The sequence below is a fragment of the Acanthochromis polyacanthus genome, chromosome 3 (assembly GCF_021347895.1).
Source record: "Acanthochromis polyacanthus isolate Apoly-LR-REF ecotype Palm Island chromosome 3, KAUST_Apoly_ChrSc, whole genome shotgun sequence".
Classification (NCBI taxonomy): Eukaryota; Metazoa; Chordata; class Actinopteri; family Pomacentridae; genus Acanthochromis; species Acanthochromis polyacanthus.
In genome coordinates this window covers 39,911,547-39,936,561 of record NC_067115.1, presented here as the reverse complement: position 1 = coordinate 39,936,561, position 25,015 = coordinate 39,911,547, and the positions used below count along the sequence as shown (strand labels likewise).

At 40.0% G+C, this 25,015-nt stretch overlaps 1 protein-coding gene across 4 annotated transcripts in view; it reads right to left on the bottom strand.

Moving 5' to 3' along the window:
- The window catches only part of vegfc (vascular endothelial growth factor c), a 242,824-nt gene that overhangs the window by 95,463 nt on the left and 122,346 nt on the right, over positions 1-25,015 (bottom strand). For all 4 annotated transcript variants that reach the window (XM_051945656.1, XM_051945657.1, XM_051945658.1 and 1 more), the window contains exon 4: positions 2,911-3,050. In XM_051945656.1, coding sequence (XP_051801616.1) covers positions 2,911-3,050 — 140 coding nt within the window. The remainder of the gene's footprint in view (positions 1-2,910; positions 3,051-25,015) is intronic.

Genomic DNA, 25,015 nt, shown 5'->3' with positions numbered 1-25,015 from the left:
CTCCCGTTCTCGGGAGTCCGTACGTCCGAGCCCGAACGAACGCGAATGTTGTTGTGAAGCATGGAGATATGAGATCCCAGAATCAGCCACAAAGGGGAGACTCTGACAGAACAACAGCTAAATAAGGGAACATTGTGATATTATAACCTGTGATTTAGGATCAGATTATGCCATAACCTAATGAATGAGTTTGAACTAACCAAGTGTCTATTCTTACATTCTTTAATGTTGAAACAGTGTAAAAAAGAGCAGCTCACTGTGAAAAGTGATGTTTTTGACAGATTTGACTAAAAAGAGGAACTTATGCTTTATGAAATGGGAATGCTTTTAAGAGTTTTGATTACTATGAAACTGAGGTGTTTTAGAAAGAATTTTGACTACTGTTATGAGGTGAGAAGTCACGAGTTAAGTGAACTAGGGTCAAGTGTTCACAGTAAAGGTCACTAGACTCAAAATAGATTGGTTTTTTTTAATAAGTCTGTACACATTGTCCAAAAGATTGCACAATGGGATGCCAGCGACAGTTAGAGGCTGACATCCGCTTTTCCATTTTCTGATCAGGAGCCTGTGCTGAGTTGCAGACAGGAGAGATCGGGGGGGCAAGATGGGCTGTCTGGACAGTCCAAAACATACAGTTTCAGTTTCTTAAAAGTGGAGGTGATCATGCGGTCAGTGTATGGGGCAAGTGTGCGAGTTGGGAGGGGGTAAAGATACAGTAAACTATAAATTACATCTGATCGAGATGCAAGTTGGGAGATCGTTGCGGGTATCTGCCTGGGTGCAATCCAGACATCAGTCTGAGCACAGGGGATGATTACCACATAACTCGGACGGGGATTCAACATGATCTGCAAAGGAATAACTGTTCTGATGAAATTATGGATTAAAGGAACTGCTCTTTCTGCATTGAGGATTACAGAACTGTGATCTGGAAATAATGCTGTCTGAAGGAACATTACTGAACTCTATTTTCCATGTGAGGAATACTGTACCAAACAACAAAAATGGATATATGCAGATCTAAATCTGGTCTGGACCCCCATCCACTTCCCCCTGGGCCCCGGCGGGTCTCAAACACTTGTCGGGTCTCAGGTGAGCAGCCAGGTGTGGCCACACTGTGCTGCTCTCCCTCCAAATTATGTAATCTGGGTGATTATTACTTCTCTTTTATGAAAGCATAGTTCCACTTATGAGTCGTGTTAAACAATTGAAAGAATAGTGATGTGTGATTAATTGTCTGATGATTAAGAGCTATTGCTATGCCCTTGCTAAAATATAATAAACATTTTTCCTGCAATTAAAGACAACAAATTGCAAGTGCTATTTTTATCCCTGAATGAATACTTATACATCTAGCTCTGGATGTAAAAAGTCAGATTACTGCGTGCATAACAATAGTAAAGGTTCTGAAAGGTTACCTAATCATAGGGGCCAGGTTGGCCCAGTATAAACATATCCTAGAGGTTGTCTACATGTCCATAATCTCTGAATAAACCTAGCAATTTACCAAGTGCCAGATCTATGAGAGGAAAAGCTGCCGTTAATGGGCGTGACTGGTGATTAAGTTTAACTTTACCGAAGTGGCTACTCGGTTAAATTAATTATCAGAGGAAGCAGGGATAGGCGTCTGGATGAAGGCAGTGAGAAAGCTTGGCGAATTTTCCTCGTCGACCAGCTTAACAGTTCTGCAGCATCCCTCTGAGTAAGATCTCAGGGGGCAGTAGAACCGGACCCGTAGGATGGAGAGCTGGTCCGGTGATTCCCTGATAGCTGAATAAGTTAATTAGGGGGTCACTGGCCCTGAGGATCAACAACGTCCAGCGTAGTTTGTGCACGGCGAAAAACATGCCAATGTTAAAACAATAGTTCAGCTAATTAGTTCTGCGTAGACGGTCCTTTTTCTCCCAGTCGCTCGCGCCCCCCTTGTCATGCCAATAAACTGTAAATTAATATTTTTATATCTTTATATACAGTCTATGGTCAAGCACCGGGTTCCTTCATAGTTTTGAACTGGCAACCAAAGAGCTTGCCATCTCTGTTCAACTCTTCCAACCATGGGAAGTGCCATTTATTTTCAGTCCGCCAAGGAACACGGCGCAGTTATGGGCCCGATCGGCGTACGTTTGTACTTCTGTCTATTTGCCTGTGCGCAACATTACTCAAAAAAGTGGACTAACGAATTTGGATGAAATTTTCATCCATTCATCACTGGTAGACGGACTAATATCTTTCTTTTCTTGAGCCAAACGTCGGCACTGCACACCGGAATTCCAGCACGGTGCCGGAATACTTTAAGCCATGCAGTTTTGATGATTTTTTCTTTTTACTGTCCATGGAATACTGCACCAATTTTTTTTATGCATAAGGTTTTTGATATATATATTTGTAATCTTCAGATGCTGAAATGCTGTGAGTTGGTGAAAAATGATAATACATTTTATTAAAATGTTTATATCATATAGTACTCGTTGCTAACAGGAGATGGAAATGTTACCGTTGTATTATGAGGGGATGTTGATGAATTTAATTTTGTTCTGTTACCCAAGTGTGCATGCTATGACTTGTTCTCATGTCTTTGAAAAGATGGTACTTAATTTAGATGCACAAATTACACAAGTGTCAGCTCCATGAATGCATAGTATTGCTCGTTGATGTCTGTCCCCATGGATCGGGTATGTCATTTATACACAACACACACTGTGAGTGACCCCATATCTCAGAAGTGCCTTTTTAATGCTCAATTTCTTCACCTTAGTGTTTGTGTTTAGCTATGTTTCATTAATTCATTTTTGACCCTGTAGTACACTTTGTATTGCATGTCTATGTAATGTTATCTAAAGGGATATAAACATGATTGTATGTGTATGTGTGTCACACTGAGAGAGTAATGCAGCGAGTATAAGTGCTTACTCGGACAGGGATCTTCTGATAATGCTGTGAACTTGTTTGTAGATGTCCAGTTTGGACAGACAGCTGCACTGGGTGTGATTGGCCACACTGATGGTCACTGGCTTGGTGCCTTGTGTGATTGGCACTGTGATCTCAAATAGCTGCAGAAAAATTAAAAGAAACAAGAGTCACAAAGAGACAACATGAATCAGAACAAGGTGAAAATGGCACATGCACAGCGAGTCAATTAACTTTTTGTGCTTTTGTCAAGGGGAACATTACAAAAAGTACCTACACCTACAAATTTAGTCAGAGGCCTCTCTCTCAGCACACTTCACATATACTACAGCAGAGGTAAGGAGCAGCAGCTATACAAGGTGTGACCCTGTGTCTACATAGTGTAAAATGTAGAAGGTCAGAGGAACAATCTGACTGGCCACCGCTCAGTGTAGCATAGACTGTAACAGGGAGCTGGAACTCATAGCTAAAACCTATGAGTATGGTGGAATTTCTACCATTACCGGAAGCACACTTGATCCACTGAGTGTCGCTCTGTGGGTATCTGTGGCATGCAGATTATTTAGTGTGTTTCTCTAACTTTCCTGTCTGGGTTTTACCCTGTGTGGGTTAGTCTTTTAACTCTAGTTTACTTGCAGTTCAGCGTATTTTCTCTGCCGGTCCGCTAGAGGGTTGAGTTTCACCTTTTTCCACCTTTGGCAGTATTCAAGGTGACAGTCATCACTTCTGCTTGTAATCCTTTCGTTGGTCTTGTAGCTCTGAATTGTTTTGATTTTTGTATTGTAAATATAATCCTTGAACTCTTAAGCCGCGTGTCTACTATATGTATTTTTTTCCTCCCCCCCACACGGTAACGCACCGCATCTGAAAACCGTGCAGGCGGTCAGTAGTGGACCACAACATTGTCACATGACTGAACTTTCAGCTTAGTCCAGCAGATGAGTCAGATAAACACAGCAGTTCGGCCGCAAACTTTCCCTTTTATTTCAAAAACGGTAATGGTTACAATGCGTGCGCAGACACAGCTGTTAAAAGCTTCTCCTCCACGGCGAACTGTGTTCAACACCTTCTTTAAGTACCTTGCCTGCCCCTGATTGGACAAATACATCGACTCAAGGGCTGGTCTGCTCCTGGATTTCAAGCCGGACCAACACAGCGGCTCGGCTGCAAACTTTGTCAAATATTACAAAAACACTTGTGAAAAGTATTTCTAAAAGCATTTGAGACGAGAAATAAGGTGCGCAGCACCTGAATCTGGCCTCCTTTTAGTTCACCGATGGCTAGTTCAGATACTGGATGACCGTTTCACGATGCGTGGAATCTCCGCATGTCGAAGTCCAGTCTACTCCATGCAAATAAGCTGCGGCCCGCTCCGGTAAACACAGCCGATCACAGCTGGACACAGCCCACATGTGGCATTCTGGTCCGGTTGAAGTGCGTGTCCAGCTCATTTGCATAAAATAGACTGGATTTCTTCTTCATGCAAATTTGATGGGGTGCGGAGATTCCACGCATCGTGAAACTAGCCGTTGGTGAACTAAAACGAGGAGGGATACAGCTGTTGCACAGCATATTTCTCTCCTCAAATGCTTTCAGAAATACTTTCCACTGAAGTGTTTTCGAAATAAAAGGGAAAGTCAGCAGCTGAGCCGCTGTGTTCATCAGACATGCCTGCCAGACTGTCAAGCTGAAAGCTCGGTCACGTGAGCACATAGCGGCCCGCTGTTGCTCGAGCGCTGTCATGTGACAATATTGTGGTCCACTCGCCATCCGTGTGATTTTCAGATGCGCTGCATTGCCATGCGGGAAAATCACATCTTGTGGACAAGCACCTTTAAGCCATGTGCCCATTAGATCCATTTTTCCTGCATGTAAACATGCATCTGAAAATCGCACGCATGGTGGTCACTAGCGGGCCACAACATTGTCACATGCCAGCGCTCGAGCTTCAGCGAACCACTACGTGGTCACGTGATTGCGCTTTCAGCTTGACAGTCCGGCAGATGTGTCGGATAAACGCAGTGGCTCGGCCACATATTTTCTGTTCAATTCGAAAACACTTCAGCAAATGGTATTTCTGAAAGTGAGAAATAACCTATGCAATAGCTGAATCTGTCCTGGTTTTAGTTTACTGATGACTAGTTTACACGTTTGAGGAAAGTTTCATGATGCGTGGGATCTCCGCACGCTGCACTGAATTTGCAAAAAGTAGAAGTCAAGTCTATGCAACTGGACCGCTGGTCCGGTTGCGGTGTGGGGAAAAACGGATCTAGTAGACATGTACCTTTACTTGTGTCTGTCCTTTCTCATGTCAGTTTGTCTGTTTACCTTCTGTTCATTTTCTTGCTCAGCTCCCTGTGGTGCCCTGCCTGTTCCTTGTACTGTCTTTAGTTGCCTGATCCCTTTTTTGTTTTTCCAGTCTGTTTTTTCATTTTAAGCAAAAAGGGGCTTTCTTATATTAAAATAAGAGGACAGGTTTTTAAGCTGGCAATGTAGCATCTAAACACTCCTTAAAAACTAGATCAGCTGTATCTTGAATTGTGCCTATTTGAATCTTTGTCCACTGAGCGATATAAAAGGGACTTAACTATTAGAACTATATTGCAGATTTTATTAAATTAACAGCATAAGAGTCCAATCAGCAAAAGTGCTTTCAAAGGAAGGTTGCCTACTGGGGTTTCAGCTGAGTAGAATCTCTAAACCAGTTTGGAGGGGATACAAGGACAAACGCTTTGAGGTATAGTAGCCTTTCAGAGGATAATGAGTCTTTTTTGCTGATGAATCCAAGTTAGGTTCTTGTGACACACGGAAGGAGACAAACAGCAGAGAATAATATAGCATTGTCCCAAACTGTGAAACATAGCAGTTGGAATATTCAAGTTTGGTACTTTGTAAACATGAATTTGGGCATCTGTACCTAATTGACTCCACCACTTTACGCCTGCCATGAACACATTTAAACAGTGCAGACCAACTTAACCTACGACATGCTGGCTGTAATTTTATTCGAGTATAGCAGGTGGGTTAAGAAATTCCGTTCAGAAAGATCAGTGTTGCTGTTTTGTCCTTTATAGATCTATAAAGGACTATAGATCTATGTAACACTCTTGACAACTTTGGGCTGGTTCAGCATGTAACAGAGGCCACACATGACAAAGGGCATACGTTAGACCTACTTATCTCCAAGGGTCTGAGTATTTCCAATGTTATAGTGTCTGACGTCGGTCTTTCTGATCATTCCTGTGTTTTCTTTGAGAGCACTGTCTCGGTGCAGTCAGCAACTTTCACGGAGGTAACCAAAAAACGGTGTATTACTGAAAACACCTCTGAAATATTTAACCAGGCTTTTTCTTCTACACCAGCTCTATCTGGGGCTTCAGTCGATGAGCTGATAGGTAGTTTTAATGCTAAAATTGTAAACATTATGGATGCCATTGCTCCAACTAAGGTGAAAGTTATCTCTGGTAAGAAAAAATCTCCATGGAGAAATGCGACACTGGTCAGAAATGGCAAAAGAGAGTGTAGGAAAGCTGAACGTAGATGGCGAAAATCAAAACTCCAGGTTCATTATGACATTTACAAAGAGAAACTGTGGACTTACAATTTACAACTTAGAAATGCAAGACAATCTTATTTCGCAGATATAATCACCAAAAACAGTCACAGTACACGAGCCTTATTTGCTACCGTGGACAGACTAACAAACCCTCGTGTGTCAGTAGCCCCTGAGCTGCATTCTACCAGGGCCTGCAACGACTTTGCATCATTCTTTATAGAGAAAATCCAAAATATTAGACAAGCAGTTAGTGCCCCCACAGCAGGTTCAGGATATGCCCTGTGTTAGCGTAAAACCATTTTAAACACCATGACGCAATTTAATCCTATTAATCACAAAAACCTGGAGGACATTATACATCAACTAAACTCCTCCTCCTGCTGTCTGGATATTCTGCCAACAAGGTTTCTCAAAAAAGTCTCCCAAGTACTGCTGGCGGATCTTTTATGGATTGTGAACTTGTTTCTTATGTCAGGTGTTTTTCCTCAGGCTTTAAAAACTGCGGTGATTACACCACTTTTAAAAAAGAGCAGCCTCGACAAGTTACAAATGAATAGCTACAGACCAATCTCTAATCTCCCATTTTTAAGTAAGATCATTGAAAAAGCAGTTTTTCAACAGCTAAACAATTACCTAATAAAAAATAACAGCTTCAATGTTTTTCAGTCAGGTTTTCGACAGCACCACAGCACTGAGACGGCTCTCATCAAGGTAATTAATGACATCCGCTTAAACACAGACAGCGGCAGGATGTCGGTCCTTGTCCTGCTGGATCTGAGTGCTGCGTTTGACACAGTCGACCACAATATACTACTTAACCAACTGGAGAACTGGGAGGGACTATCCAGCACAGTACTCAACTGGTTCAAATCTTACCTAAAGAATAGGAATTACTTTGTGTCTATAGGTAACTTCACATCTGAGCAGACAGTAATTACATGTGGAGTTCCCCAAGGTTCCATTCTGGGGCCTCTTCTGTTTAACATCTATATGCTCCCACTGGCTCAGATTATTGAAAACAATAATGTAAGTTACCATAGCTATGCAGATGACACGCAGATCTACATTACAATGTCCCCAGGAGACCATGGCCCTATACAGGTGCTGGGAAAGTGTATTGAACAGATAAATGAGTGGCTGTGTCAAAACTTTCTTCAGTTAAATAAAGACAAAACTGAGGTAATGGTTTTTGGAGCCAAGGAAGAGCGATTAAAGGTGAGCCTAGAGCTTCAGTCTCTACAGTTAAAAACTGCAGACCAGGCCAGAAATCTGGGTGTGGTGATGGACTCAGAACTTAGTTTTGGAAAACACATTAAAGCAGTTACAAAGTCAGCTTACTATCACTTAAAAAATGTCTCAAGAATTAAAGGGCTGATGTCTCAGCAGGACCTGGAAAAGCTAGTCCATGCATTTATTTTCAGTCGGCTTGATTACTGTAACAGTATCTTTACAGGTCTACCTAAAAAAACACTCAAACAACTGCAGCAGATTCAAAATTCTGCTGCCCGAGTCCTCACTAAAACCAAGAAAAGAGATCATATCACTCTAGTTTTAAAGTCCTTACACTGGCTTCCTGTCACTCAGAGGGTACATTTTAAAGTCCTGCTGCTGGTCTACAAAGCTTTAAATGGTCGAGGACCAAAATACATCAGAGACCTCCTGACTCAGTATGAACCACCCAGACCACTCAGGTCATCTGGATCAGATCTTCTACAAGTTCCGAGAGTAAAAACCAAACACGGAGAAGCTGCATTCAGCTTCTATGCCCCATATATATGGAACAAACTCCCAGAAAACTGTAGATCAGCTGAAACTCTCAGCACATTTAAATCCATTCTTAAGACGTACCTGTTCTCAGCTGCTTTTGATTAAAGTATTTTAAAATATTTTAAACCTTATTTTATGACAGTTACTTTTAACAGTTATTTTAACTCTTATTTTATGACAGTTATTTTAAACAGCCCTTGTTTTCTGACTCTTGTTTTTAATCTTTTTACTGTTCTGTTTTCTTTTAATAATTGCCCTTGTTTTCTGACTTCTGTTTTTGATCTTTTTACTGTTCTGACTTTTTTTTAAATGATTTCATAAATGTTTTCTTTTGTTTTTCTTTTAATAATCATCATCCTCTGTTCTTAATGTCTTTGTAAAGCACTTTGAATCGCCTCGTTGTTGAAATGTGCTATATAAATAAATTTGCCTTGCCTTGCCTTAACTACTGCGTGGAAGACAAAGAAATGATTAACAGATTTTTTTTTTCATCCTTAAGGATTTATCTGTGTTGCAGATCTGTGTAGTGGAATAAGGAGTAGAACATTACAAAGCAACATATAGATTATCCAGAGACCTTTTTCTCAAAGCTGTAAATTTGGTAAGAAACCATTTCAAAAGAAAGCTAATCCAAAAACTCACATCCAAATGGAACATCTGCTGATCGAATGTTTACTGCCAAAGGACCACTAGTGGCTCTCTTGGAGGCAACAGGATGTCTAATACCTCCACTGGAATCTGGTAAGGTTCCTAAAGTGTCAACTGTGAGGAAAACCACACTTCTAGAGATGAGGAGATTGTATTCTTCACAGTGATCAAATCTGAAGTGTTTGTAGAGAGGCACACATGACACCCCTCTTCTCTCTGTCACAGACCACAGCCATAAAGGCAGGGAGATACTTTTTACTCAAAGCATATTTATACTTCCTATCTCTTATTTTCATATCGAATGTGTATTCCTGTATTTTTAGCTATGTTATAAATTTACTTCAATGTAACCTAAAGTCTAGAATTTGTAAGTTTATTCTTATGTTTATACCTTTTATTTTCTCAGGAACTATATGAGATTTATGTATTATGTATGGTGTCATTCTAATCACATGTGAAGTGAGATTTTTGTTCTTTTGTCATCAGAGATAATTACTAAATGGATTTGTATGTTTAAGAAATGAACTAAATAAGTTCTAAAGGTATTTGGCCTCTGACCTTTCCTGAACAGTGAAGCTCAACACCACCCCTTGGGAGGAACACATCCATGATTGGTTAGATGCTGGAGAGGGGGACAAAATATGCGGCCTTAGGAAAGCGGTCACTTTGTGAGAAAAAAAAAAATTGGTAGCAAAATTTACGACTATGTGGGACCAAGCGTGGCTGGTAAAAGGAAACTAAACTATGTTTTCAATTCACATTTTATAGTGCAATACTCTACCAAGGCTGCTCAGTTGATGTATCATTTCCAACGGATGTAATCTGTAATAAAAAAAGACCTTGTGCTGAGTACAGGCATGTGTTATGCATGTGCATGTTATGTATTTATACCGAATCACGTGTAAATTACTCTTATAAAGGTCTGTTGATCAGTTCATCAATTTTGGCAAGACTTTGTTTTGCTAGTGTTAAAATAACCGTTCCCTTCAGGCTTTTATTTTGAAGACGTATTTTTAATGCTACAGGCATTTATTTTGTGACCAATTCAGCTGCACAGGAAGTGTTTCTCTAAGAAGAGGTTTCTTGACATGACGAAGATGCTGCTGAAAAGTACGAAAATTAATGTAAAGACAAAAGAAAACGGTTCCACGCTGTTGTTGTCCAGCAAAAGACACATCTAAACTTATAAGCAGCTGGAATGAGGACACGAAAGGGGGGAAGGACAGGAAGGTGAGGAAAATAAGGTTGAATGTAAATAAAGGCTTTGTGAAACATCAGGAGCTTCACTGTCATTCACCCCCCGCTCTCACACACATTGGCTCGCCCTCTTCTTTGGTGTTCGTCTCCTTTCTTCTTCTTTTTGAGTTAATGTCGGTTAAACCAGCTCATTTGCACAATACTGTCTACCAAGCTGAAGTGTGGAGCAGAAGTATGAAAACAACAAAAAATACTCAATAGTAATTTAAAAAAAAGAATCGGCAAATATACTGGTCGCACATGCACGAGTAGATGAAAAATTTACTCGCACTCGCTCAAATTTTGGTCGCAAAATGCAACCATTTAGTAGCAGTCTGGAGCCCTGAGTTATCCCAAAACTGAAATTGTATAATCAGAATGTAGTGGTAGTCACTTATTACCCCTGTAAAGTCAGAAGTGTATACGTATAAATGTATACACAGCACATTTTATTGCCATAGAACTGTTAGATGCAATCATATATTACTTTGGACTGCAGCATTTTAAGGAGGAACGTACCTACATGATATTACCATTGCTGGGCCCCTCTGCTAGTGGAAAAAAAACCCCAAAAAGACAACAAAATACAATATATTTAACGCAGAATATGTGAGGCTGTAAATGCAACACTGCCACGAATGACAAAACTAGAACCCACAATACACGACATACACAGCACAGGTGTTAAACTAAACTGTTCTGCAGAGAGCCACCAGATACACATAAATACTTAAGGATACTTACAGTCAGTCAAATCCTAAATTACACGGTCAATTCTAGTACTCATTCATTATTTACTTTGTGCTTCAAGCCACTGTAAAACCAAACCATCTCAATGAAACTTCCAGGATAATGAAACTAACCACAGAATGCTCTTAACAGAAAGAACCACATTTTCCTCCTTGCACTTTCATATGTCTGTTTTGAGCCAAATTATTTCCAAACACATTCAGAAAGTCATTAGAATACAGACAAATTGTAAAATGTTTAATCTAGTCAGTCATAATTTAAATGATGTACTATGCAGACCATTTAAACTGACCAGGAACGCGAGACTACGGCCAAAAACAGCAGTGAAAGAAAATATCAAGGTGAAGGAATGTCTAGTGATACCTGAAAAAGACCATGGCTCAGCACCCACAGCTTTCTTTCTACTGTGAGCCGAAACCTCTCAACTTCAAACTGACCTCTTTTTCTCTTATCTCAACTGAAAATTAGCATGTTCGAGTACTGACACACCATTGTATATACACACGTGGACAAAATTGTTGGTACCCCTCAGTTAAAGAAGGAAAAACCCACAATTCTCACTAAAATCACTTGAAACTCACAAAAGTAACAATAAATAAAAATTTATTGAAAATTAAATAATCAAAAACAGCCATTACTTTTGAATTGTTGATTAACATAATTATTTTAAAAAACAAACTAATGAAACAGGCCTGGACAAAAATGATGGTACCTCTATAAAAGATTGAAAACTATTTGACCAGAGTGACATGATTAACTCAGGTGTGTCATTTAATTGACATCACAGGTGTTTCCAAACTCATAATCAGCCAGTCTGCCTATTTAAAGGGAGACAAGTAGTCACCCTGCTGTTTGGTGAAAAGGTGTGTACCACACTGAACATGGACAACAGAAAGCGAAGGAGAGAATTGTCCCAGGACATCCGAAAAAAAATTATAGACAAACATCTTAAAGGTAAAGGCTATAAGACCATCTCTAAACAGCTTGAAGTTCCTGTGACAACAGTGACTCATATTATTCAGAAGTTCAAGACCCACGGGACAGCAGCCAACCTCCCTGGACGTGGCCGCAAGAGGAAAATTGATGACAAATTGAAGAGACGGATCGTTCGAATTGTATCCAAAGAGCCCAGAGCAACCTCCAAAGAACTTAAAGGTGAACTCCAAGGCCAAGGTACATCAGTGTCAGATCGCACCATTCGTCGTTGTTTGAGCCAAAGTGGACTTCATGGGAGACGACCAAGGAGGACACCACTGCTGAAAAAAACTCATAAAAAAGCCAGACTGGAATTTGCAAAAATGCATGTTGACAAGCCACAAAGCTTCTGGGAGAATGTCCTTTGGACAGATGAGACCAAACTGGAGCTTTTTGGTAAGGCACATCAACTCTATGTTCATAGACTCAAAAACCAAGCATACGAAGAAAAGAACACTGTCCCTACGGTGAAACATGGAGGAGGCTCAGTAATGTTTTGGGGCTGCTTTGCTGCATCTGGCACAGGGTGTCTTGAAAGTGTGCAAGGTACGATGAAATCTGAAGACTATCAAGGCATTCTGGAGAGAAATGTGCTGCCTAGTGTCAGAAAGCTTGGTCTCAGTCGCAGGTCATGGGTCTTCCAACAGGACAACGATCCAAAACACACAGCCATAAACACCCAAGAATGGCTGAGAGAAAAGCGTTGGACTATTCTAAAGTGGCCTTCTATGAGCCCAGATCTGAATCCCATTGAACATATGTGGAAGGAGCTGAAACATGCCATTTGGAGAAGACACCCATCAAACCTGAGACAACTGGAGCTGTTTGCTCATGAGGAGTGGGCCAAAATACCTGTTGACAGCTGCAGAACGCTCATTGACAAATACAGAAATCGTTTAATTGCAGTGATTGCCTCAAAAGGTTGTGCAACAAAATATTAAGTTATGGGTACCATCATTTTTGTCCAGCCCTATTTCATTAGTTTGTTTTTTAAAATAATTATGTTAATCAACAATTCAAAAGTAATGGCTGATTTTGATTATTTAATTTTCAATAAATTTTTATTTATTGTTACTTTTGTGAGTTTCAAGTGATTTCAGTGAGAATTGTGGGTTTTTCCTTCTTTAACTGAAGGGTACCAACAATTTTGTCCACGTGTGTAAATACTCAACCAGGCTGTCTGTTAGACATGTTTTCCTTCCCCTGTCTGTGTAGAATGAGAGCAATGTAAAAGTAATTTCAAACACCAAGGTACAATGTACAGAAATCAGGGTGGGGTGCGGTGAAAAAGTTCACACAGTTACACAAAAAAAGTGGATCAATTAAAACTACTCTCTCTACCTCAGGACTGTTTTTGACCAAGCAATGACATGCAGTGCTTTATAAAAAAAATACAGCCCATGGAGTTTCTCCCTCGTCCTGAACTTAAAAAGGAGTGCTGTTTGGTTTAGGTCAAGGGTATCAACCATACAGCCTGCAGTCCAAAACTGACTCACCAGAGGGTCCTGTCCGGGCCGTAGGATGATTTTGCAAAGTGGAAAAATTACAGAGGTGAAAAACAATACTTACTGTGAAAACCTCTAAAGACACTGAACAATGTCAGTGACCAGTTTCAGTGTGACTGAGTTTAGTTTGGTGGAACTCCGTTTTTGATGCACTGCCACACATTTTATGCATTTTTTTGTATACATTTTTTTACATATACACTACCAGGTAAAAGTTTGGACTCGCAGCCCAATTAAGAGCTAACTTTAGCAATTTGTTATTTCTAATTATTGCAAGAACATTCATGAGTATGCGATGCACAAAATTTAATCAAGTATGGCACTCAAGTAGGGATATTTCTAAGCATTTATTGATGAAAGCATTAATAGAAGGATTAGGTAGCAACATTACCCTATCTTTTGTTTGGTTAAAACACTTAAAATATCTTTACAAAAGGTTGCATGTCCCCTATAATAACTATGCCGTCCCAATAGAATGTTTTTCACACCTTGATTCAGTTATTTACTCTGTTCACAAATATTTCAACCCGGTCTCACAAGGATTCGTGAAACTATCACGTAAATTAATCTATGGTTACGTGCGCACCAACACGATTTCTCATATTTTACGTGTTGCTCACAACGAAATTCAAACCAATGTATTTCAAGCGGAGGACTTTTCATGCCACTCAGAACGTATTTCAAACGAATATTTTTAATGTAAACGCGTTGCGAATCAAAGCGGAGGACTTTTCATACCACTCAGAACGTATTTCAAATGAATATTTTCAATGTAAAAGCGTTGCGAATCCAACGCTATATTTTGCATTACATCGTCCCATACATATAATGTGATGCCTTTATTTTTGCTGCAGGATTTGGGTATTTGAGATTAAAAAACGTTAGTGTTTGTTTGTTTGCAAACGGGTTTGATTTTGTTTTCATATCTGAGTCTTAATCACACCTGAATAGAACGTTTAATTAATCAAATATTCCTCGTGTGTCATGTTTCTCCTCGGTCTGATTTAAGCGAGTTACGTAGGGCATTTTGAATCGGTATATTATATTTTTAATGTAAAAGCATTGCGAATCCAACGCTATATTTTGCATTCGCAGGGGCCGGCAATTAGATGTGGCTTCGGGCCAAAATTTGTGTAAACATTATTCGGCAGTTTGACCGACGGGCCGGTGCGCTGGTATTTATTAAATAATTTTGACGAGTGGGTATCCGACGCCTGTATAGCTCAGCACGTTAAGCAGGTGACTCATGTACAAGAGCTGGTCTCGGACGCGGGTTCGATTCCAGTTTGCTTTATTATAATATTTTGGAAGTTTTTCATACACAAATGCAGATTTCTAAACGGACTGCTGTAAAACTTTTTAACATGATTGAAGATATCAAACTCATGGACAACTCCTAACCCATTGGACATTCATGCGGACAGACTCCTGTTTCAATTTAAAAAAAAACAAAACACAAAACGTGCAGCACTTCGGCACCTTTCTTCTTCGGTGGTGTCTGTGTAAAACAATGTCCAACATGCAAACAGCACACCTAGCGCCATGAAGCACAAAATGCAGGTGTAAATCAATGGGGTGCTGAACATAGTAATATTCATAGCGGAAATAATAGATAATAATAATAATGATGATAGGTAATAAAATATTCTGAAATTAAGCTCGACTGTAGACAGGTATTTTGCAAACACTGTCAACACACACACACACACACACTAATATATGTTAGAGAAGCAGATAATGGCAGTAAAGTCAATTATTTTAATAATTTGAAGAGACAATATATGATTACGCTATATACACATATATAAACAAAATACTGACTAATGAACACATATTTCTGTATAAAACTATATATATATATATATATATATATATATATATATATATAAAATATCATTTTCTGACATATCTTTTTTAATATATATGTATGAATTATATTGATAGTCTATATGTGATTTATATAATAATTTTCTCTGATATATAACTTCTGTCTATTGTTTTATATAAAAATATGTGTTCATTAGTCAGTATTTTGTTTATATATGTGTATATAGCGTAATCATATATTGTCTCTTCAAATTATTAAAATAATTGACTTTGCTGCCATTATCCGCTTCTCTAACATATATTAGTGTGTGTGTGTTTACAGTGTTTGCAAAATACCTGTCTACAGTCGAGCTTAATATCAGAATATTCTATTACTGTTAATCCCACTATGAATATTAAAATACGCCGAACCATTTGTCCTGTATCATAGCTACATGTATGACGTTTGCAGCAAAAAAATTAAAAAACGCGTGAAAATCAGTTTAATATTCAGAGTTAAGATGGATTAAATGCGCTGTCAAACAGCGCTGAGTGGAGCGGATGACCGGACCAAGATGGCGGCCCCACCGCTCGTCAGCCCCAATAGGCAGTAGCGCTCGATGCGGCGTCTACTCTTTATTATGTCTATGGTGCTGAATGCTCTGGGAGCAAGTCTGCAGTGAAAACACTTTTGAAGGGGTCAAGGGTCACTAAATCAAGGTTCAAAGGTTCAAGGGTTCACTTTATTGTCGTATCATTCCACATTTGCACATGAAACAATATGAAATTTGACCCTGGTCCCAGTTTCAGCCATCAAAAAAATATAAAAACACTCTCATAAAGACAATATAAGTATAAAGAGACACACTAATATATACAAATCTGCAACATAGATATATGTGCAGTGAACCAACAGTTTGTGCAATATTTAGTAGGTAAATGAATAAAGAGCCTAGTCCAGTAGTGCAGTGTGTGTATGAATGTGTGTATGCTTGTGTGTGTATGTGGGGATGCGTGCATGCATGTGTATTTGCGGGGGAGAGGTGGTGATGATATGAAAACAGAGTCTACACAGACCTGTTCAGTAGCCCGACAGCTTCGCGGAAGAAGACTTCAAATGAAGGAGACATTTTGTGCAACAAGTATCATAAAAGTCATTCCCAGTGGAATTCAAGTCTGATATTGTGTGGGACTATTCAGAGCAGTCACATGAAGCACTGTATCTGTTTTCAAGGGTCTAGCCCCACGGGAACCCGCGTTTTTCAGCAGTGAGGCCTGCTAGCAGTGATGCAGCCTGAGGCCTTCAGACATGTAAAAAAAAATTCCTGCTCGGTCATTTTTGGGTCTAGTGACACCAAATCGTACACGCTCCTAGTAGACCACCTCCTGACCTTGCATATTTTTTTTCAGAGAGTTTACTCAAAAGGGGCTCGATCATGGCCCTGTTTCTTACTCTACGGTTAACCCTTTAATGTCCAAATGCTTCAAAACGGGCTAAAAAGGTCAAAATCTCACACAATCCTAAACCAATTTGGACCAAACTGCACAGGTTCTATATACAGAGGCTAATGTGAATGCTCATGCACGTTTCAGACCTCCAGGGGCCCTGAAGAAGGAATGAGGGCCAAAAAAAACACGTTTTTTCATAAATTTCCCTCTTTTGCTCTCATTTCTCTTCTGTAACACTCAGAGAGCTGAAACCTGGGATCTGGTACCTCTGAAACATCTAAAATCTAAATCCACTAGAACTGTTTTGCTAGCCCCTCCCAAACCGGAAGTAGCTCCAGGAACGACCTAGAGACTTGTGCTTCAAATCAATTGTTTACCAAGGTCACCTGAATCACCCCTAAAAGTTTCAGCTCATTTGATGCAAAAATGACCGATTTGTGGGGCTTCATAGTCCAAAAATGTCAAACTTTGACCCTGCGCCAGGGGTCACAGGAAGGTCACAGAGACACCAAACCAGCACAGTTCAGCTCCAAATATAGCCTAGTATAACATACTAAAAGATCAGCCCCAGGGTCCCAGTAGAAAAATCTGACCAAGTGTTCATGTTTGAAAATCAGGTCTTGTCAGACTTTTAAACCCTGAGAGCCTTCTGCCAGTGGAATTAGACCCTCACCCTCATTTTTTACCCAAACGGGACGAAATCTTAACCACAAGTACTAGGGCCCCCGGTGAGTCGGTATGTACAATTTCAGCCTCCTAGGTCAACAGGGGGCCAGATGGTACCATGTTGAAGTTTGGAGAATGGAGAACACACCTACTCAGTCAAATATTAGGTACCATCTGGCCCCCTGTTGACCTAGGAGGCTGAAATTGTACATACCGACTCACCGGGGGCCCTAGTACTTGTGGTTAAGATTTCGTCCCGTTTGGGTAAAAAATGAGGGTGAGGGTCTAATTCCACTGGCAGAAGGCTCTCAGGGTTTAAAAGTCTGACAAGACCTGATTTTCAAACATGAACACTTGGTCAGATTTTTCTACTGGGACCCTGGGGCTGATCTTTTAGTATGTTATACTAGGCTATATTTGGAGCTGAACTGTGCTGGTTTGGTGTCTCTGTGACCTTCCTGTGACCCCTGGCGCAGGGTCAAAGTTTGACATTTTTGGACTATGAAGCCCCACAAATCGGTCATTTTTGCATCAAATGAGCTGAAACTTTTAGGGGTGATTCAGGTGACCTTGGTAAACAATTGATTTGAAGCACAAGTCTCTAGGTCGTTCCTGGAGCTACTTCCGGTTTGGGAGGGGCTAGCAAAACAGTTCTAGTGGATTTAGATTTTAGATGTTTCAGAGGTACCAGATCCCAGGTTTCAGCTCTCTGAGTGTTACAGAAGAGAAATGAGAGCAAAAGAGGGAAATTTATGAAAAAACGTGTTTTTTTTGGCCCTCATTCCTTCTTCAGGGCCCCTGGAGGTCTGAAACGTGCATGAGCGTTCACATTAGCCTCTGTATATAGAACCTGTGCAGTTTGGTCCAAATTGGTTTAGGATTGTGTGAGATTTTGACCTTTTTAGCCCGTTTTGAAGCATTTGGACATTAAAGGGTTAACCGTAGAGTAAGAAACAGGGCCATGATCGAGCCCCTTTTGAGTAAACTCTCTGAAAAAAAATATGCAAGGTCAGGAGGTGGTCTACTAGGAGCGTGTACGATTTGGTGTCACTAGACCCAAAAATGACCGAGCAGGAATTTTTTTTTACATGTCTGAAGGCCTCAGGCTGCATCACTGCTAGCAGGCCTCACTGCTGAAAAACGCGGGTTCCCGTGGGGCTAGACCCTTGAAAACAGATACAGTGCTTCATGTGACTGCTCTGAATAGTCCCACACAATATCAGACTTGAATTCCACTGGGAATGACTTTTATGATACTTGTTGCACAAAATGTCTCCTTCATTTGAAGTCTTCTTCCGCGAAGCTGTCGGGCTACTGAACAGGTCTGTGTAGACTCTGTTTTCATATCATCACCACCTCTCCCCCGCAAATACACATGCATGCACGCATCCCCACATACACACACAAGCATACACACATTCATACACACACTGCACTACTGGACTAGGCTCTTTATTCATTTACCTACTAAATATTGCACAAACTGTTGGTTCACTGCACATATATCTATGTTGCAGATTTGTATATATTAGTGTGTCTCTTTATACTTATATTGTCTTTATGAGAGTGTTTTTATATTTTTTTGATGGCTGAAACTGGGACCAGGGTCAAATTTCATATTGTTTCATGTGCAAATGTGGAATGATACGACAATAAAGTGAACCCTTGAACCTTTGAACCTTGATTTAGTGACCCTTGACCCCTTCAAAAGTGTTTTCACTGCAGACTTGCTCCCAGAGCATTCAGCACCATAGACATAATAAAGAGTAGACGCCGCATCGAGCGCTACTGCCTATTGGGGCTGACGAGCGGTGGGGCCGCCATCTTGGTCCGGTCATCCGCTCCACTCAGCGCTGTTTGACAGCGCATTTAATCCATCTTAACTCTGAATATTAAACTGATTTTCACGCGTTTTTTAATTTTTTTGCTGCAAACGTCATACATGTAGCTATGATACAGGACAAATGGTTCGGCGTATTTTAATATTCATAGTGGGATTAACAGTAATAGAATATTCTGATATTAAGCTCGACTGTAGACAGGTATTTTGCAAACACTGTAAACACACACACACTAATATATGTTAGAGAAGCGGATAATGGCAGCAAAGTCAATTATTTTAATAATTTGAAGAGACAATATATGATTACGCTATATACACATATATAAACAAAATACTGACTAATGAACACATATTTTTATATAAAACAATAGACAGAAGTTATATATCAGAGAAAATTATTATATAAATCACATATAGACTATCAATATAATTCATACATATATATTAAAAAAGATATGTCAGAAAATGATATTTTATATATATATATATATATATATATATAGTTTTATACAGAAATATGTGTTTATTAGTCAGTATTTTGTTTATATATGTGTATATAGCGTAATCATATATTGTCTCTTCAAATTATTAAAATAATTGACTTTACTGCCATTATCTGCTTCTCTAACATATATTAGTGTGTGTGTGTGTGTTGACAGTGTTTGCAAAATACCTGTCTACAGTCGAGCTTAATTTCAGAATATTTTATTACCTATCATTATTATTATTATCTATTATTTCCGCTATGAATATTACTATGTTCAGCACCCCATTGATTTACACCTGCATTTTGTGCTTCATGGCGCTAGGTGTGCTGTTTGCATGTTGGACATTGTTTTACACAGACACCACCGAAGAAGAAAGGTGCCGAAGTGCTGCACGTTTTGTGTTTTGTTTTTTTTAAATTGAAACAGGAGTCTGTCCGCATGAATGTCCAATGGGTTAGGAGTTGTCCATGAGTTTGATATCTTCAATCATGTTAAAAAGTTTTACAGCAGTCCGTTTAGAAATCTGCATTTGTGTATGAAAAACTTCCAAAATATTATAATAAAGCAAACTGGAATCGAACCCGCGTCCGAGACCAGCTCTTGTACATGAGTCACCTGCTTAACGTGCTGAGCTATACAGGCGTCGGATACCCACTCGTCAAAATTATTTAATAAATACCAGCGCACCGGCCCGTCGGTCAAACTGCCGAATAATGTTTACACAAATTTTGGCCCGAAGCCACATCTAATTGCCGGCCCCTGCGAATGCAAAATATAGCGTTGGATTCGCAATGCTTTTACATTAAAAATATAATATACCGATTCAAAATGCCCTACGTAACTCGCTTAAATCAGACCGAGGAGAAACATGACACACGAGGAATATTTGATTAATTAAACGTTCTATTCAGGTGTGATTAAGACTCAGATATGAAAACAAAATCAAACCCGTTTGCAAACAAACAAACACTAACGTTTTTTAATCTCAAATACCCAAATCCTGCAGCAAAAATAAAGGCATCACATTATATGTATGGGACGATGTAATGCAAAATATAGCGTTGGATTCGCAACGCTTTTACATTGAAAATATTCGTTTGAAATACGTTCTGAGTGGCATGAAAAGTCCTCCGCTTGAAATACATTGGTTTGAATTTCGTTGTGAGCAACACGTAAAATATGAGAAATCGTGTTGGTGCGCACGTAACCATAGATTAATTTACGTGATAGTTTCACGAATCCTTGTGAGACCGGGTTGAATATTTTGTGTTACCTTTTTGAGTTGATACTGAAGACTGATAATTTCTGGAAAGAAGACTGTCTTTAGCTAATTTGAAAATTATCTAAATCTGAAGTAACACAAAAATAGCCAGAAAACTTCAGCAAAGCAAAGAAAAAAAGGATTGAAATTCAGGTTTTGAAAAAAGAAGGCTATTCTACAATACAAATTGCTCAGAAAGTTAAAGTCTCACAAAGTGGAGTTGCAAAAACATGAAAGAGATATGAAGAAAAATAGGTTCACATGAAGACAGATTTGGTTCTGCTAGAAGCAGAGTCACGTCTAAAGCTGAAGATAAGTTCATCAGGGTCACCAGTCTTTGAAGTAGACAAAAGACAGCCCCAGAAATAAGAGCTCAGCTAAACTCAACCAGGAGCAATAATGTGTAAGTGGATACTGTGCACCGTAGACTGCGGGAATCTAGTCTGAAAGGCAGGGTAGCTGCTAGGAAACCACTGCTAAGAAAGCAGAACATAAAGAAGAGACTTCAGTGGGCTAAAGAACATAGAAACTGGACTGTAGAAGAATGGAAAACAGTTCTGTTTACAGACGAGTCAAAGTTTGAAATATTTGGATCAAAATGGCGCAAGTACGTCTGACGTAGGGTTGGAGAACGCTTGACTCCTGTGTGTGTTGTTCCCACAGTAAAGCATGGTGGAGGCAGCGTGATGGTCTGGGGCTGTTTTGCAGGGGGTCAGACTGGTGATCTGCACAAAGTCACAGGAATTCTAAATCAGCATGGATACCACAGTATCTTACAGTATCTTACAGAGGCATGCCATTCCCTCTGGGCTGCGTTTAGTGGGACAGCCATTCACACTACAACAAGACAATGATCCAAAGCACACCTCCAAACTGTGTCAGAGGTATCTGGCCAAGAAAGAAGAGGAGGGGAAGCTAAGGATTATGACTTGGCCAGGTCAATCCCCTGACCTTAACCCCAACAAACTTGCATGGGATGAACTGGACAGAAACGTCAAGAAAAAGCAACCCACAAGTGCTGCAAACCTTTATGAGATGTTGGCAGAAGCATGGGAGGAAATTTCAAGTGATTATCTCATGTCACGATTGCAAGAATGCCTCGAATTTGTCAAGCAGTTATCAAAGCTAAAGGAGGCTATTTTGATGAGTCACAGATTTAGACAGTTTATTAACAGTATTCAGTCCCTCCAGGATTTCGCAGGCGTTTTTCGTGATTGCTGCGGCCGAAAATGCCTGAATTCACGGCAGCTTTTCTAAGAAATTGCGATAAAACTTGCGATGTTTTAAGCTTATTTGTTGAGATAAAATTGCGGGAGATAAGTGACAGTTACTAAAAAGCTGCATTTTTTCCAGCTTATAGAACATGTTTCAACGCTGTAATTGACTATATTTATTCCGAAATTCATTATTTAACATTCCAACCCATTTCCAAAAAGCTGGCACACCACGGTGGGAAATTAACAGCAGCCAGATACTGGTTTAATATGACGTGACCTAAACATGTAGCGGGCGACAGGAATCAATGGGACTCAGAAACACCCCCACAATTTAATCAGCTGTTCCTTGTGTCATTTCTGATATGCCCACAGAGGTAGATTTGTTGTAGGATCACAATCATGTGATCGTCAGCGGGCCGCTGAGGTAACGTTCACCTGTTGCCATGATTACCGTATCGCTATCAGACGCCGTGCTGTTATGAATCCTTTACAAATCCGTTGATCCAAACTTTAAGCCGTATCACTCTACTCATTCGGTCCTTCTGTCATTTCTGACCGACCCTATAAACTTCATTTAAATCCCTGAGTCCGTTTTTGAGTGATGTCGGTAACAGAGGAAAGATTCACACACGCTGATCGTCACATAACTCCTCCGTGTTCTTTGGTGGAATAATTAATCCAATTTGCCTCATTCTTTCAGTGCTCTAACGGATCTGGATGTAACAGTTTGCATCATGGTGATTTGTCTGGTCTGTTGTCCGCTCATTTCAGCCGTTCTAATATGTTTCGTGTATTTTTTTTAAAAGTGTGTGTCAATTGATGATTTTTTTTTCTTTTTTTGTATTCCACCACAATATTGCATGGGTGTAAAACAGTTTAGCTCTGCTTTGGTGAAGAACATCAGTGAATTAATTGTTTATCATGATCTTCAACAGTAATTTTTGTTGGTAAATGAGAGACATTAGTATCACACATGTCTGCATTTTCAAACCATAAACAGGAAGTGAATTTGGTGACGTACGTGCATTACTAACCTTGCCAGCAAGTTGATTTCTCGCGATATTTGTGAGTTCACAAATCTCTCAAGAAACCATCTTGCTCCGCTCCCGCCTTCACTTTTCGTACAGAACCAAGTTGGTTCGGGCCAATCACGCAGCAGTATTCGTGTGTGGAGCGGGATAATGTGCGGGATATCCGGGTGTGACGACAACACCAAGCGCCAGTAGATAAAAAAAAACATGGCAACGGAGGACAACAATCGCAGTGTTTCCCCTGGGTTGAAATGGCTGAGGCGGTGGGGTGTAGGCAAGGGCCAACAGGGGGGGTGTGATTTGCGTGGTTTGTCCCGGGCAGACGAGCGGCGGCAGGTGTTAGCCGACCAGCTAGCGGGGGAGACCGGGGCAGAGCAGCCAGCGGACCCACACAGTTAAAAATGACAGCTCCGGTGGCTTGGTGCTTTCCGTTTGTTTTGTTTTTTTGGGCGTGGAACAGTGAGGCGGCAATTTCGGCAAAATTGTAGTGAGGCGGTGGCCTATACCAGCGAGGCGGCCCGCCTCATCGGTCATATAGGAGGGGAAACACTGCGATCGTGTAGATGCTGCTATTAAGTCAGTTTTACTTTGACCACACCATAGCACCTGCGCGCAACCCGATGATGACATATTAAAGTTTGCCACGATTGGCTAAAAACAAACCTGTCAGAAGCGGGGCATACTGTTGCATTGTCCAATCCGTGCCTGTTTCCTCCGAACGGATTTACATGGAGTTTACAGATTGATATTGTGGAGTACTATCAAGTACTACACAATTATTAATCTGGCTATTGCCAGGTTAGTGCATTACATTTGCACTAGAAGCTGCTATGATTGGTGGAACTCACGGGAGGCGGGCCAAATTTGCGGGAAAGTTGCTTGGTGTTTGGACAAAATTGCAAGGCCACGCAAAATTCACGGAGATTGGTTTATTTCGCGTGAATTCACGTAATGGCAACATCGCAAATTCCTGGAGGGACTAAGTATTATATGCTCGATGCTTCAATTTTGTTTTCAATGTTCTTATCTATAGTTCTACTATGAGTATAAATGAAACATGGCTAAATTGCGCTCATAACTTTGGTAATATGAACCACAAAAAAATTAGGGGCGAGTCCAAACTTTTGCCTGGTCGTGTACAAGGCAGAGGGAAAACTTAAACTTTTCCTTAATAGTTCCCACTGTAGTTTGTGTGATGTGTCAGTTCAGGTGGTCAGGATTACCACACAGGTGGAATAAATGATAAATTTAAAATTATTTATACATCTTGATAAGTTGTAAAGTATTAAATTGGACAGTTCAACATACCTGCCACTAAATGCTTTGTGCCTTTGTAGATCCACTGTGATCTGTAAGTTGTAATGTGCAAATGATAAACAGAGGCATAATATTGCTGAAATTTTCCTTATTTTTCTTTTAAAATTCCAGGTTGTTTATAATATTTTGTAAAAACAATAGATAATTAAATGCAAACATTTTCTGAATTTACTTTTTTGCACTAGAACAAAGGGAAAAATTTGAAGTTCTTCTCATAGGTTATTATGTTGTGATTTTACTGGTTCTCCCCACTTGAGAGCCACTGGGCTGAGTGTGCCCCCTGAATTAGAATGAGTTTGACACCTCTGGTTTAGGTCATTACTGAAATGTATCATGACAATAAAATTATTAGTGGTGTGCGATACTACAAGATTTGGTATTGATCCAATACCAAGTAAATACAGGGCCAGTATCGCAGATATCGATACCAATACTCCAGACTAACTTTTGCAGTCGTAGATTTTTAAGATTTTTTTTGCACAGTTACTTTAGTAATATCAAATACGATCTTTTAATTCCAGCCTCCTCCGCCCAGTTTTGTGTTTGATAATAAAGTGTGATACATATTGTAAGTTCGTCGCACCCACCTTTGC